Below are 17,168 nucleotides of genomic sequence, written 5' to 3'. Positions count from 1 at the left end.
TTTGCTGGGGGAGAAACGCTGCTCCAGTTGTGGTGGATAGTAGGTCACAGCAGTAGCTTAACAGATGGCTAGGAAACACCCTCCCCTCCCTCCCTCTCTTCACTACCAACCCAGCCCAGTGCTGGGATGTCCTACAAACGCTCTGTGGGCAGAGCTAGCTAGCTGCAGTAGTAGCTCGTCCATGCTATGCTAACAGCGTGTGTGTGTCTATACTATACAACAGTGGTTCTCAAACCTTTTTGTCATGTCAAGGACGTGTGAATGGGAACGCACTGGCTGCAGTAGTAGCCAGTGCGGGGACCCCTAGATTCATAATGTAATCATACATAACTACAACCTCACAACACATCGAGTAGTGAGCTTGTAGATGATTGGGCCACTGAGATTGTAGAGCTTGATGAGCTTGTCGGCTATTTTCGAAGTATAAAATAGCCCAAAAGGGGCTATTTTATTAACTCACTTGCGACTTTGCTAGGTGGACACCATGGAACCCCCCTCAAGGACCCCTGGGGGACCACTTGGTCTATAAAGCGAGTCCACTCGGGACTATAAAACGGCATTTAAAAAACAGCCATCAAGTGACGTGCAGACATGACAGTGTACAATGGCGCTTAACCAACCGGGTTGGGTCTGACTCTGCCCTCCTGGAGTTTGGTTCCAAACATGTTGGCCTCTCTGTGGGATGGATGTGGCTGCGGGGGCAGTGCAGTAACTAACTAGAAGCTAGAGAGAGGTTTCACTCCCCCAACAAGAACACACACACACACACACACACACACACACACACACACACACACACACACACACACACACACACACACACACACATGTTGCCAAGTCCACTTTTATAAGCAACTGTGGAATAGTTTTTCTGTGAAGTCCCTTGTAAATATTGGTAATTGTTGCGGGTTGCGTTTTTTTGGACTTGTTTCAAAAGTGTAGTTGCTTATTTGTGCTTGTTTCCTAAATGTTGTTTAACCCAGTGGTTCTCAAACATTTTCATGGCAAGGACCCTCAAATTAATCAATTATGTAATTGTCCTTGTATCCCCATCTGAAAACATTTTGTGCCAGGTACCAGATTTGCATTGTTAAAATGTATCAACAAGATTCTTTAGAAAATAGCAGGTATATAGGTTTAAAGTGCTCATGTGTTAGTCGTTTCTTTTGTTTTCATAGACCTGGTTGCTTACTTCTCTCTCAAAATCTGGCAACAGTGACTGACACAAACGCACACACACCCCCCTCCTCCTTCCCCCGAAATCCATCTAGCAAACGCCCGTCAGGCTATGGCTACCCTGTTCCTTTTCCCTTCTTCTTGTCTGTCCACAAAAACAGATCTAAATTTGTACTGAACCAATAGGATGTTCGGAGGTGGTGTGGTCGGCCGGTTTTCCAGAAACAGAAATAGTTTTGTTTCCAAACTGTCTCTCACTCTCTCTCTGCGTAGAAGGAAGCACCCAATGACTTTCCATTATTTTATTGTATTGTTATTTTATCTTTTATGACCCGTGCAGTTCTTTTGATTATTTCATCTCTGAAGGTGTTTTTTCTTTTTTTTTTGGGGCCTGCTGTTTATTCCACTTCGAAAGCTCTCCACCTCTATTCAGTCTGTGGCGTTTTATTAACCAGATCTCTCTCCATAATATAATAAAGTGTGCCGTGGCTGAAGCGGTCACTCCCACTGTCTCCACAGCGGACTCACTGGCCCCAATATCTGGCTGCAATTAACCCACTATTCTGAGATATAGCCTATTAGTGTCAGCAGGCCTTGTGTGATGCTTAATTAAACACCGTCAGCTGGTTAAAGCATGCAAAAGAGACCAAACAAAGCACTAATTATAAGCAGGCGTCTCCCTCCACTAACACAATGTAAGCTAACTCCTCTGACAGCAGCCGCTATTCAAAGCATCACCAGTGAGTACACACACAGTTTAGAACGGATCCAGGCCACAAGGACAGGGGAGGTAAACTGCTACGAAAATCCTCCCCAAAGTAGGAGAAAAACCTGCTGTAAAAACCTTGTATATCCAAAACTGTTACTTTTCAGGAAATGGGGGGGGGGGAAAATTACCTGTGTTCCAATGGGATCTAGTGTAGTTATTTATTTAGTCACGTGGCTCTTGTTAAAACTTTTCATTGGTTCAATATTTATAAAACTACACAGATCTACAAAAGGTCGGCTATTTTTGCTACTTTTGTGTGACACTGTAGTATGAAGTATATAGGGCATTCATTGAGACATGACCTATGATTTATCTAACCGTTTATTGTGTAATGCTGCTTTGTTGTATATAGTTGCTATCGGGCAGAAACCTCTTAACTCCATATTCTAACTTTTTTTCAAGCTTGTAGATCTGCTACTTTTGCTATTTGTGAATTTGAATCCTGAAAAGTAATAGTTTTGGACATAATGAGCTTTCCACCCGACAGAGACGACTTGCATGATGCTGCTATTTGGAGTGGGCGTACCAAACAAAATTCTGAATACAATGACAACAAACAAACATCCTTATCTCATAAATGTACAAAAAAAACCTATAACATGAAACAGAAACAGCGGAGATACAAGGTTTCTGCCCCGACAGCAGCAGCAGCGCAATTCTGGTCCCCAAAAAAGCATGGCCGGCCAGGCCCTGTAGCACTTCTTTAAGAACCACGAAATTAAGATGCACCCCTCGGCTGCTACCGGGGTATTCTCCTGCAGCCAATATATTGGATATGGAGGGCAGGCTTCGTCATGGAAACGGTTGCCGTAGCGCCCAGGGGCATGTCTAATTTCTGGCAGGGCTTGTGTTGTTGGTCAGCAGCAGTTTCTCCTAACCCATCCAATCCGGAGAAAGCATCTGGAACATTTTAGATTTTAGCGAGTGTGTGACTAGGTGTGTCACGATTTTCCAAAAATTGCAGATCTACAAGCTCACAGCGCGTCACTTCGTGCCGCGCTATGAGCTTGCAGATCTGCTATTTTTGAAAAAAACTGAAAATGTGTCCAAATCTATATTTTTTTAAAGCAAACATTTTAAACTACGGTGTCCGCTGGCCTAGCGGTCCAGGCGCATACCACATGGGCTGGTAATCCAGTCTGATGCAGGTTCGACTCCCCATCCCGCCGGCCTTTGCTGCGTGTCATCCCCCCCATCTCTCTCCCCATTCCTGTCGGCCTACTTTCCTCTCAAATAAAGGCAGAAAAAGCCCCAAAAATATTTTTTTTTAAAAACATTTTAAACCAAAATTCATATCAATTCTATGGGTCCTTGACATGAACAAGTTTGAGCACCACTGATAATAGCAACATATATTTTTCAGAAAACTGTTAGGATTTAGAAGACTTTTTTTTACAATCGGCCTCAGGTCTTAATGGGTTAAAGCGTAGCCCTGCTGACCCAGGGACAGCGGCGGCGACAGAATCAGGTCAGCTAACAGCCGAATGACGCGGGGAAGGGAAGGATGGGGCTATCGAAGAAAAAAGGAAAAAAAAGTGGGCGTCCATGAATCAACGCGTCTGTGTCTCTCTTTATGACAGACTGTCTAGCTGCAGGTAAAGCATGTGGGACTGAGAAGTGAACAACAAGCCACCTATGTATTTAACTTGTCACGGTAATGGCAGGTTTAGACAATAGACAAACAGCACTCAGACACGATGACAGTAATATTATGTAACCCCCCCCTCTCTCTCCTCTCCCCACTCCCCGCCGGTTTGACGCAGTAACCTGAGTGGGTGGGTACTCTACTACGCGTGCATGTGTGTGTGTGTGCCTCCACCACTGCAGGGCCGGGAAACGGGGCCAGTGTGACCTTGCTGATAACCAAGTCTGGTCTCCCACCCACCCTTCCTGTGGGTTAAAAAAAACCTATGGTGTCCAAATTAATGGGCGTTTTCGGAATACCTTGACACGAGGTGATGCATTAGCTTCTCCCTCGCACAATAGCGACCTCATTCATTGGCAGCGGTGGAAAAGTAACTAAGTACATTTACTCAAGTAGTGTACAATTTTGACTGAGGTGCATTTTGCTTTACTTGAGTGTTTCCAGTGTTTTTGATACTTTAAACTTTTACTCTGCTACATCTCAGAGGCAGTACTTTTTCACTCCATTACAGAATACCTTGACACAAGGTGATGCATTAGCTCTCCCTGCACAATGCAATGACGACCTCATTGGCAGCGGTGGAAAGTAACTAAGTACATTTACTCAAGTAATGTAAAATTGTTGACTGAGGTGCGCATTTGCTTTACTTGAGTGTTTCCATTTTTTACTTTAAATTTCTACTCTGCTATCTCAGAGGCATTACTTTTTCCACACCACAAGAATTAATTTGACAAAACATTACATTAACCACTGGAGCCCAATTTCATACTCTGGCTATTTGAAAAACAGCTGATCTACAAGCTCACAACGCGTCGTCATTTGACAAATGATGCAAACACTTTTGTACTCTAATCAAGTCAAATTTTCGAATACAGGCCTTTACTTGTAATGAAAGTATTTCTTTACATTGTGGTATTGCTCCTGGTTTCACTTAAGTAAATAAGTAAAGAAAATCAGAGTACTTCTTCTTCCACCACTAAAAAAGACAAATGAATCCATGAAATAACAAGGCGGTTGCATTGCAGAACACCTTGACACGGCGGTGATGCATTGCCTCTCCCTGGACAATAACCTCACTGTGGCTGACCTGAGCAGCACAGTGAACATGAAACCCGGCCCGGGTTGTTTTATTGTAGACGTTAGCATTCTCTCTTCTTTGGCTTTGCACAGTCTGGGTTAGAAAACATCCTCTCTCTCGATTCGACTCAATACTTCTGCCTCGCCATGCTGCTTGTTCGCTGATATTCAATAGCCTCCTCCCCTCTCCTTTGTTATAGCATTACAACAGCCTCTGTTTGTATTAATGCATTAAGACCGGGAAAGCATATTTTTAGATGTCTTTGGCTATTCAAAAATAGCAGATATACAAGCTCATAGCGCGGCACTGTAGATCTGCTATTTTTAGAAAAATCGTGAATATTTTTGCAAATCTTTGAATATATATTTTTTATTAAGCGAACATTTGCTTCTGGGGGTCCCTGGAACAAAATATTTTGAGATGGGGGGGGTCGGCGGCGAAAATACAATCATTTTGGGGGTCCTTGACATGAAATAGTTTGAGCACCACTGATATAGAAACATAATATATGTTTTTCAGAAAACTGTTAGGATTTAGAAGACATTTGTAGATGTGGTCCCGGATTGAATGGGTTAAGGATGCAGTAGCAAAAGAAAAAAAGAAGAATCATAGGGGTTGGTTCTGTGACTGGGGCTGCCAGCTCCGTTTGTGTGTTAAAGAGTTGCGTAGGCAGCAAAAACCCACGAGAGAGAAAGAGAGAGAAGAGAGAAGTGAGAGAGAGAGAGAGAGATAGTGAGTGAGAGTGAGAGAGATAAGAAGCCAGGTGATTTTGATGCAAAAAAAAGAAATCAGATTATTTCTGTCTCAGAGTGGGAGTCGTGAAAATACACTAGAGCAGGAACGTTTTTCAGGCCCAGGACCCCTTAGCTGAGAGAGAGATGAAGCAAGGACCCCCCACTGCATATTGGATTCATGTTAATGTGTATTTTCAGACATTTAACGACTTAAACTTGACTTTTGTCTCTGTACTTGGTCTGCTCTTTTTTCCCTGTACACCAACCCTCTTTGCCGAAAATAGCTGATCTACAAGCTCACAACGCGTCTACGAGATCAGCTGTTTTCGGCTTGTAGATCGGCTATCCCTCAGAATAGCGACGCTAGGGTTCACGTGCACATGGTTAATGTAAAAATAAATAAAGTCCCTATCACACAAAGATTTAAGGGGGGAAATCTTCTAAAATAGCAGATCTACTAGCTCACAGCGCCTCGTGAGCTAGTACATCTGCTATTTGTGAATAGACAAAGTATAAAATAGAGCAGACAGTAAGTGGTTCATGCATGTTTTGTATTAATCATCCGAACCTGCAAAGCAACTAAAGCTAGTTGCTTTGCAGGAAAAAAATATATATAAAAAAATATATATATACTCAAGTAAATGCACGGTATCTAAAAATTGAACTTGAGTACAGTACTTGAGTACAAGTACTTAGTTACTTTCCTCCACTTGACTGGTGTAGAGAGTCAAACGGGACAGAGTCACAGAGACAAAACCAAACAAACAGAATGAGACGTGAGCGGCTGCTTCCTGTGTTCAACAACAAGCCGGAGGGAGAGAGAGAGAGAGAGAGAGAGAGAGAGGGAGAGACAGAGAGACAGACAGACAGAGAGAGACAGAGAGACATAGAGACAGCGAGAGAGAGAGGGGGGCGGATCTACAGTAGATGACGATAACAATGCTGCTATTTTTTACCAACGAAAAAAAAAACAACCACACATAGGGTGAGAGATTGGTGACAGAGCGAGAGAGAGAGGGAGTGAGAACTAGAGAGAGAGTGAGAGAGAGCAAGTGGGGGAAGAAGAAGTCTGCTTATTATAAGCGGCTTTGGGCTTGTAGTGTAGCGAAAAGTAGAATATCTGAGATGTAGTGGAGCATAAGTATAAAGTATTGAAAAATGGAAGTACTCAAGTAAAGTAGAAGATTGTGCAAATATACTTAGTATTAGTAGTTACTTAAAGGGAACTGAGTACATTTTGTCGCTGTCGGGCAGAACCCTCTTATCTCCATATTTTGACTTGTGTTTTTTCATAAACACCGGAAAAGAGAAGTATATTTGATTTCACCCTCCTGTACTCTACATGCAGAGTCCATTGCACTTTGGATAATAACACCATTTCCTGTGTTTGTAAAACATGCATAGTCACCCAAGCATGTACAGGTATGGACAGTTTCCAAAACAGCACATTGTGTTTTTTCATAAATGAATGCCCTACTTGATCATACTAGATCATACTTTAACTCTCTCAAGAGTTAAATTATTGTTAAACATCAGCATTACTTAATTTACAAGAAGTACACAATTAGAGAATGTAGAAGAATTGTTATTTTGCCAAAATCTTATCCAACGATAACAAAATATTCTATGTCCTGAGTCTGAGAGTCTAAATCTCATCAATGGTGGTTCCGTGGCTCAAATGTCGAATAAATAATGGGGCCTTGATATGAAAAAGGTTGAAAACCACTGTACTAAAGCATCACACAAAAGCATCAAAAGTAGCAGATCCACAAGCTTGTAGATCTGCTGCTGTTGCTGTGTTTGAATTTGAACCCTGAAAAGTAACAGTTTTGGACGATGGATGAGGTTTCCACCAGACAGAGACGATTTACTAAATGACCGTACCTAAATCAAGACATTTTGAGTGTCCGTACTTCACTCGAGTGTTCGTATTTATTAGGATCACTTTCAACTCCCACCACCACTATTTCAAAGACAAATATTGTACTTTTGACTCCACTGCATTTCTAGGAAGTAAGCGCTTGAACCACGATCTATACTTTGACTCAAGTACTGGTGTTTTTGAGCACTTTGTTTCAGCCCACATGGCCACAACAACAACAAGCCCTAATTGTGGGCCGAGAGCCGAGCTGTTGCACTGTGTGGTGGGAAAGTATGCGCTAAAAATGGCCACTTCCTGTTTTTGGGGGGGTGGGGGGGGTGAGAGTGATACTGTGCGACTTGGAAACAGGCCCGGTGTACAGTAGCATGAGTGTTGTACAGTGATGACATTTGAGCTATAGAATAAAAAGAAAGGCCCTCCCATGTTTGACCTCTCTGCCCCCTTCACGCCCATGCATGCCCCCCACATCAATCTCCATAACAAAGACCTCTCACTGGGAGAGAGAGTGAAGGGCTCACAGCAGTGGTTCCCAAACCCTTGGGTCGGGACCCATTTTGGGGTCGCGGACGTCTCAAAAATCACACTTTTGTTTTTAGCATAAAAACGAATGCAAACAAAGCGGAATCTGCCAAAAAGCGGGTACTGGCATGTCATTTGGGTAAAGTTAGTTGGCTGTATTCACGTCATATTACTGTTATTGGAAGCTGTATAGTTGATAGGTCACCAATATTGGTGTAACCCAAGCAGTGACGACGCACCCAGTAGGCAAATAATTACAATTTACAATGTAGGCACTAGGCAGACACTCTTTATCCAGAGCGACTTATAGTAAGCAAGGTAAACACATGCATCAAATGCAGAGAGACAGTGTTAGTGCCTCAGTAATCTAGGATCATTGGTGAACCAAGAACCTAGCATCAGTCTATAAAATATAATATCAAAAAATATATAATAATCTGTACATTGAAACTAAGATAATGTGCTTTGTTATTGCATTCATGTGTTCAGACTTTGTTCATGATACAGTGAGAGTGAATAGAAGTAGTAGTAAAGCTAATAGAACTAGATGTTTCAATCCCTATGGTAAGTTGCCGCTCATTTCGCTTCCTCAGAAGAACTTACATCATGTCCAGATAGTTATGCAACCCAAGGCTCTCTAACCACCACAACTTCAACATCGCCTTAAGGCTGCCCCGTCCAACCGCTTATTCCTGAACCTCCATCTTTGACCTAACTTAGCAAAGCTAAACGTCATTTCCATGCAAGCACTGAGATGAATCCAACGGGAATCACAGCCCATGCATCCAGAATTAATCGAATAAATCTATTAACAGCATCTCGGGTCGAGAAAATACGCTTTGTGTGGGCCGATGCGTATGTTATCTTGCGTGCGACGGTCGGGGGGAACAGCGAAAACGGGAGCGACATTCAACTGGAGCGGTCATGATCCGGTCTGGAAACCCTCGGTTAAACACCTGATTTGTACTGAGTTGCAAGCCGGTGTTGTGCACCGAAAACACCAGATCTAAAAGCTCACAACTCAGCACGTTGCGGCGCGTTGTGATGCGAAACCAAAGTATAAATCGGGCATTACTAGAATGCTCCGCTTGGATGAGGGAGCGATGTGCTTGATGTACAGTGTCAGGACCCAGTGTCTGTCTAGGCTGGATACCTCCAGGCACAGTCGTGGAAAGTAACTAAGTACATGTACTCAAGTACTGTACTTAAGTACAGTTTACTTACTTTCTTCAGTATTTACAGTTTTCAGTACTTTTACTTCTACTCCACTACATCTCAGAGGAAAATATTGTACTCTTACGCCACAACAATTACATGAAAACAAGTTACTAGTTACTTTGTAGATTTTTATTATTATTACAAAACACACTAACCACTTCAGCCCTATATATATTTCGGCCATTTGAAAATAGAAGATCTCCAAGCTTGTAGATGATTTGTATACATTTCAAACTTGTGAAATGGGACATTCTGCCAATGAGTACTTTTACTTTTGGCACTTTAAGTATATTTTGATGTCTATCTGTGTATTTTTCCTCAAGTACCTTCTTAATACGGGACTTCTACTTATAACAGTTATATCTACATTGCAGCACTGGTACTTTTACTTTAGTAAAACATGATGTGAGTACTTCTTCCATCACTGCTCCAGGCACAGCAGAGCACAGCAGAGCAGAGCTGAGAAACTGACGCTGGTCTCTGGGTCATTACACCCCCAGCCCCTTCCAGACTCTTTAAATCAACTCCACATCCTCTTCCTTCCTTCTCTCTGCTCTCGCCTCACTGGCCCATACATACAGCCATATCACAAATGGTACTTTTATATAGCGCCTCTCTATTCAAAGCCCTTTACAATGTGCATTACACACAGACACACACACACACACACACACACACACACACACACACACACCCTGTGCAAGGCACTGAATTCTGAAACCATCTCAAGGACACTTCGATCGAACCAGGAACTTTCCTGGTTTCGCAAGCGGCCTCCCTATACCTCCTGATCCAATGCTGCCCCAACAAACATTCTGTCTCTCTCTCTCTCTCCCCGCCCACACACACACACACACACACACACACACACACACACACATTTTTATACCTATTACATCCCACGGGTAGGCCTGTCACAATTATTACTTTATCGTCCACTTAAATCTTGTAATCGTGACAGGCCTACCCGCGGGGAACTTCAGTTTTCAGCTTCACCCAGCTGAGTGCTAGCTGCCCACAGAGGAGCGCGGAGGGGTGGACAGTTAGGGGTTAAGTGTCTTTCTCAGGGACACTTCGACACGCTGGAATCATACCTGGGACCTCCGGGACCCTCCCTCCCTCCCTCACTCTCTAACAATTCAGCTATGGCCGCCCCATGCTAGCCGCCTACATGCTATAGTGCAGTGGTTTTCAACCCTTTTCATATCAAGGTCCATTATTTATTCGGCATTTGAGCCACGGAACCACCATTTGATGAGATTTTTGACTCTCAGACCCAAGACTTAGAATATTTTGTTGTCGTTGGATAAGATTTTGTGCACAATTCCATGCTGTATTAATGTGGTACCATAGGAGAGATGACAGGCACACGTAGATAAAAAATAACAATTCTTTAATTAAGTAATGCAGATGTTTAACAATAATTTTACTCTTGAGAGCGTAAAATGAAACCAAATGGACCCGTAAGGGTCCATTTGGTTTCATTTTGCACTCTCAAGAGTTAAAGATCTATGATATTAAAGGGTCCATTTGGTTACCAACTCCATCACTTAACTGGGGACCACCTGTAACCTCCTCAAGGACCACTGGTGGTCCCCGGACCACTGGTTGAGAACCACTGCTATAGTGTGAAAGGGGCTTCTCTCTCTCTCTCTCTCTCGCTTCTCTCTTCTCTGTCCCTAACTCTGTCCTTCTTGTTTCTTTCGACCGATAATAATAACTGCTGCACTTGGTTTCATTTGACCCCTCTCTCTCACTACTGGCCTGAGCAGCAGAGTAGCCTATATAGTGTCTCCTCTTCTCACAATAGAGGAACGCCAACCCCCCCACCCCACCCTCGCCCAAACCCAATCACCCTAACAATCATTTACAGAGAGGCAGGCAGCTCCCAGTGCACTTTCAGATAAGGATCAGTAGCTCATTCAGGGCCATGTCTGATGCAGGGTGGTGGGAATGCAGGCTAGCTGGGCCATTAGCAGCTTGACGGCTGGCTGGGAACAGCAACTCACTGCCCCCAATGTTGGACAGATAGATAGATAGAGGGCCACATCATCAACCACTGAATGCCAACCTGCATGCCGTCACTACTTTGGGCATGACATCATAGATAGATAGATAGATAGATAGATAGATAGATAGATAGATCGGTAGATCGGTATATAGATAGATAGACCCCCGACTTGACACTTATTAGCCCGCAGACCCCCATTTTAATTTCAAGGACCCCCAGTTTGACATGCATTAGACTACGGACCCCCATTTAATGGCATTTCTGTCTCTGGGACCCCAATTTATATTGTATAATCGATGTGAATGTAACTCTGAGAGTGTACAAATAGAACCAAATGGACCCGTTATTTGGTTTGTACACTCTCAGAGTTACAGACCCATAAGGGTCCATTTGGTTCCTACTATCCATCATTTAAGCTGGGGACCCCCTGGAACTCCCTCAAGCACCCCTGGGGGTCCCCGGACCCCACTTTGCGAACCAATGGTATACAGCAATACTTAGGGCAAGAAAAACAATAGGAAGCACCTTCATTACAGAACAACAGTATACACACTGTCTATACAACTACCCTGCACTATGCAGAAAAACTACACAAGGTTACAGTGTCCTCACCGTATCCCGCCCGAAAAACTAATTAAGTGTTCATTACAATCAGTGCAATGTCAATCAAATAGGCAAAAACTAAAAAAATCTAGATAACAGATCTAGATCTAGATTTGACTATCTGGCTTAAATGGTTAAATTGATGGCGGTTATTCTGACAGCCACTGCAGAAGCAATGATGGGTATTACATGATAATGACGATGATGATGATGATAATGATGGTGATGACGATCATAATGAAGATGATGATACAACTACAGCTACAGTACGTTTTTGCAAGGTTGTGTGCGATAGGCTCGTAACACTTTACCTTCCTTCACGCGTACACGCACGCACGCACGCACGCACGCACGCACGCACGCACGCACGCACGCACGCACGCACGCACGCACGCACGCACACACACACACACACACACACACACACACACACACACACACACACACACACACACACACACACACACACACACACACACACACACACACACACACACACAGTGGTGTACTGTGGATTTTTTCTCTAGTGGAGCGCTACGTCACGCGCACGCCTATTGAAATAACCTCTTTAATTACCTATTTACCTATTTATTAACCCACAATATATATGGAATGTTATTCCATTTACTTGCATAATGGGGACTCTTTAGTCTTGTCGTATACATTCACATCTGTGCATGAATCCATTATCCAAACGTTCTCTTTTGGACTGCTCCATTCTCCAGATCATCTGTATATGCCCACACCTACAGTACTTAAAACTGAACAGGTCACACAATGGACCATTGATATGCATCTAGTCAGGGTCATTCCTAGTATGTTAATGACACCCGGCAGCTTTCGTAAGCGTTGGTAAGAGGTGCAAATGGTTGTTTTTGATCGATACGCCAGGTAGACAGCTCAGACAACAAGTCAAAGGCTCCAGTCTGAACTAGTGGAGCGGTCTGAACTAGAGGGCTACACAGCCCTGCACACACGCACGCACGCACGCACGCACGCACGCACGCACGCACGCACGCACGCACGCACGCACGCACGCACGCACGCACACTCTCTCTGACACCTCTGGATCGAATTACAATGCACTCCAGTGAACAACACCTGACGAATCAGTGTCTGTGTGCTGTGAGGGTGAATGGTGATCACCGGACCGAGGGAGAGCATCATTACCATTACAATATTGTACAGTATCAGTGTCGAATTATTGGTAATATTCTCAAAGATTTATCAGCAATACCAATGTGACATTGTGTCCCGTTACAAACGGAACCGTCTCTGTCGGGTGGAAACCTCATATTATGTCCAAAACCGTTACTTTTCAGGATTCAAATTCATAAGTAGCAAAAGTAGCAGATCTACAAGTTTTGAGCTAGTGGATCTGCTATTCAAGTAGGGCCTTAACCCATTAAAACTGGGAAAGCGTTTTAGGTTTTGTAAGTTGGCTATTCAAAAAATAGCAGATATACAAGCTCACAGCACGTCACTTCTTGCCGCGCTACTACTATCTACTATTTTTGAACATTTTTTTTAAATCTTGAAAGTGTGAAAAAATGCTGAATAATTTTGAATTACAAAAAACTACTGATTTAGAAGGCATTTGTAGAATCGGCCTCAGGTCTTCATGCGTTAATTTACGACAAAACACAAAAAGTGAAAATATGGAAATATACAAGGTTTCTTCCCGACAGCAACGATATGATATGATATTATTCGAAATGGGTAAAAAATGTTGTATAAAAATGAGGCCTGGTATCATCGTCTCACCTTAATGGGATCGACACTGAAGCGGATCTTCCTGGAGGGGGGCGGGTCCTCTTCGGGCGGCAGCCCGCTGACCTCCACCATGCTGGACTCGGGCTCATAACTATCATCCTCCTCCTCTTCCTCTTCCTCTTCCTCTTCCTCCTCCTCCTCCTCTTCGTCCACCTGACTCCCTCCGAAGTCCTCCCCCACCGCGCTGTACGTGCTGATGTCCAGGGAGTCGGGCCCCGACTGCTCCTCCTTCAGGGTCCCGTCTTCGTCCCTCACCGCCGCCCCGTCCCCGCCTCCCCCCCTCTTCGTCTCCGTCTCTCTCTCGGCCCGCAGCAGTCCCGGCTCCGGGGAGGAGGAGCCCTGGCGGTCGCCGCCCTCCCAGGAACCGCCGCCGTTCTCCAGCGAGCCGGCACGGTGGTGGTGGTGGGCGTCGTCCTCGGCTTTAGCCTCCACGCCCGCGTCCGAGACGGTCTTCCTCTCGCGCTCGCTCGCTTCCGAGAGCTCCGCGGAGGTCAGCGGCGCCGCGCTCGTCGTCGTCTGGCTCCCGTTCTGGCCCCGGTTCAGGCCGTCGGCCGCCGCCTTCGGCCGCCGTGTGGTCTGAGGCCCCCCGCCGCCGCCCCCCTTGGCCTCCTGGTCCTCCTGCCCGCCGCCTCCTCCTTGCGGGAAGGCGGCGGCGGCCCGGCTGGCCCTCTTGGTGATGAGCTTGGAGTTCAGCACGCCCACGCCCTTGGCGCTGACCCCCCGGGAGGGCAGCGGCGGGGTGGAGGAGAGGCGGTGCAGGTTGTTGCGGAGCTCGGCCGCCCGCTCGAACACGGCGCTCAGCTGGCTGACGGTGGGCGACACGGCCTCGCTGGTGTCCAGGCTGTCCAGGGACTCTGTGCTGCCGTTGAAGCGGTTGAAGCTCGCCACGTCCAGCCGGCCGTCCTGGAAAGTAAGGGGGGGTGCAACAGTTAATTAAACTAATAGATTAATGTGGAGATAAGCCGTTTCGATAACGCTTTACTTAAAGGTTGCGTCTATAATGCATTATAATCACATTTATAACGCATTATAATGCACTTATAAGGCAGTATAACACTTGTGTTAGATGTTTATAATCATGAATACCAACTTATAACAAGGGTTATGAAGTATTATAACTTATAATAATATAATTTATAAGTGCTGGTCATAATGCATTATAGCACATTATCCCTGCCAGGTACCACTTTAATTAAAGGTCTATAATACATTATTATCACATTTATATTGCATTACAATGCACTTATAATGCTTCATAACACTTGTTATAAATGTTTATTATATATAATTATGCATAACAACTTCTAACAGACACTTTATAACTAACCAAGTTAAAGTAGCTATAGGCTAATGTGCTGTTCCGCTGAGCTTATAATGCATTGTGACCAGCACTTATAATACATTATAAACGTTGTAATAAGTTGTCAATTTATAATTATTATAAACATTTATAAAGAGTGTTATAATGCCTTATAAGTGCATTATAATGCGTTATAAATGTGATTATAATGCATTATAGACGCGACCTTTAAGTAAAGTGTGTTACCGAGGTGTCTGCCCGACAGCGATGAACAAAATACTGCAGTAGTACCTGTAGTACCTGAAAGCCCCCCGAAGCCTTGTCGGTCTTCATCAGGACCCTTGTGCTGGCCAGCTTGTCCTGCTGCTGCTGCTGCCTAGTCTGCTCCTGCTGCTGCTCGAAGATGCGGCGCGTCTCCTGCAGCTTGGAGTAGCTGGGGGAGGAGGCGCGCGGGTGCCCACCGCCGTTCTCCGCCTTGTTGGGGTCGAACTTGCTGACGCGCTCGGACACGGTGGAGCCCAGCTTGAGCAGCGCGCTGTGGTCCACGTTCTCGTTCAGGCTGCCGGCCCTGGGCAGGGACAGGCGCACCGACTTGTCGCCGTTGTTGTTGTTGCCCGCCGCCGCCGAGTCCTCGCCCTCCACGCCGTCGGCGCCCCCGGGGGGCGTGGTCGTCATCTGCTGGAACATGTTCTTGATGCGATGCACGTTGGAGCCGTACCTGTAGGGAGGGGGTGAGTGTATTTTCAAGAACCCAAATCACCCGTAATTACGATCTTCAAAAATAGCTAAAATAGCCATATAGACAAGTAGCACTTATAGTACACCTAGTGACTGCAACTTTCGACAGAACAGAACATGATGAACATCTATGCACTCAAAACAAGTGTTGTTATTCTGAAGGCATGGTAGTTTATGTAACCTTTTTTCCCCCTTAGCTGAGAGAGAGATGAATCAGGGACCCCCACAACTTTTTCATAGATTCCATATATAGTTTCATTGTTTGACAGCACGGTCATCAATGTATTTTGGATTCCTGATAATATTTGACCACTTAAACAGACACTAGGCCTACTTAAACTTGACCTTTTACCTAGTCTGATCTTTTTTCCCTCTACACCAAATCCCTTTGCCAAAAATAGCCGATCTACAAGCTCACAACACCTCGCAGCGCGAGGTGTTGTGAGCTTGTAGATCGGCTATTTTTGGCTAAAGTTCCACTCAGAATACAGATGCAAGGGTTCAAGTGGTTAATGTAAAATCAAATTAAATGTCTTATCACACAAAGATGTGGCGGCCCCCTTGTAGTAACTCTGAGGACCCCCTGTTGAAGACCCCTGCACTAGAGTGTGGTGGTGTTAACCTGCAGAAATACATTGCCCTCTCGCTGTATTCGGGTGTTTTGTTTTCACTGTTTGTTTTGGTAGACCCAAAAACATCCCTGTCTACCAGAACAAACAGTGGACACACCTACTGTACATACAGAGAGAGGGCAGTGTGTTTCTGCAGGTAAACACCACCACACTACTGCAGTGGCTGATAACTGTGCTGGGATAGAGGGAAATGACTGGCAAAACATTTATTTAATGTTTTGTTATATAAACCATTGGCTCTCAAAGTGGGGTCCGGGGACCCCCAGGGGTCCTCGAGGGAGTTCCAGGGGGGTTAAATGATGGATAGTTAGTAACTATGGTGTGTCCCCAATTCCCCAAGAGTTACAATATTATACAAAATATTTCACTATTTTCCTAGATTTCTTTTTAAATAGCAGATCTATAGCCTTGGATGAAGACAATAGTATCATAGATGTATTTCGACTCTTGACTTACTTATCATAGAAACGAAAGTAAAAGTCAGACTCAATAAAATACATCTATGATAGTCTTGATCCAAGGCTATAGCAGATCTACAAGCTCACTGTATTTCAAAAATGTACATTATAAAGGGTTAAAGTGGTTGAACTGATTATGAGGATACATTAACTAATTTTGCTGGGGACCCCCTCGAACACCCCTCAAGGACCCCTGGGGGTCCCCGGACTCCACTTTAAGAACCACTGCTTTATATTAGGCTACTTCACCATTTCCCAAATTATTATTAGGCCTATTATTATTTATGAATGTTTACATTTTGTCAAAAATAGCCAATTTTCCATTGAGCTGCCCACAATGTCCAGGTGCCCACTCTTCCTAGCTTTTTTGCTCAAGACCCAAAAGAGAAATCAGATGTTTGCCCTGGACCCAAACTAGTGAAAATAGCAGATCTACAAGCTCACAACGCATCGCTATGCAGAGCGTTGCGAGCTTGTAGATCTGCTATTTTCACTAATTCTTAAAAATGTGTTTTCTAATTTATGGAATTTATTTGATTTTCTTAGATTTATTCATGAAATTCTTTTGGGGGGAAAATCATTGAATTTGTTTGTAATTCATGAAAGATGTCGCTTTTTTTTTATATATATAT

General features: G+C 44.3%; 1 protein-coding gene across 5 annotated transcripts in view; it reads right to left on the bottom strand.

Annotated features, from left to right (window-relative positions):
- Window positions 1-17,168, bottom strand: part of ppp1r9bb (protein phosphatase 1, regulatory subunit 9Bb) — a 47,828-nt gene that overhangs the window by 29,566 nt on the left and 1,094 nt on the right. For 3 of the 5 annotated variants that reach the window (XM_084077817.1, XM_084077819.1, XM_084077818.1), the window contains exons 3-4: window positions 15,000-15,426; window positions 13,400-14,311 (exon numbers count right to left, since the gene is read on the bottom strand). In XM_084077817.1, coding sequence (XP_083933943.1) covers window positions 13,400-14,311; window positions 15,000-15,426 — 1,339 coding nt within the window. The remainder of the gene's footprint in view (window positions 1-13,399; window positions 14,312-14,999; window positions 15,427-17,168) is intronic. The other 2 variants (XM_084077820.1, XM_084077821.1) reach the window with 1 other exon arrangement.

This window comes from Gymnoscopelus microlampas, assembly GCF_963454915.1.
Source record: "Gymnoscopelus microlampas genome assembly, chromosome: 14".
In the NCBI taxonomy this organism is placed as follows: domain Eukaryota; kingdom Metazoa; phylum Chordata; class Actinopteri; order Myctophiformes; family Myctophidae; genus Gymnoscopelus; species Gymnoscopelus microlampas.
The sequence above is the reverse complement of the archived record's forward strand: the minus strand, read 5'-3'. Positions and strand labels throughout refer to the sequence as shown.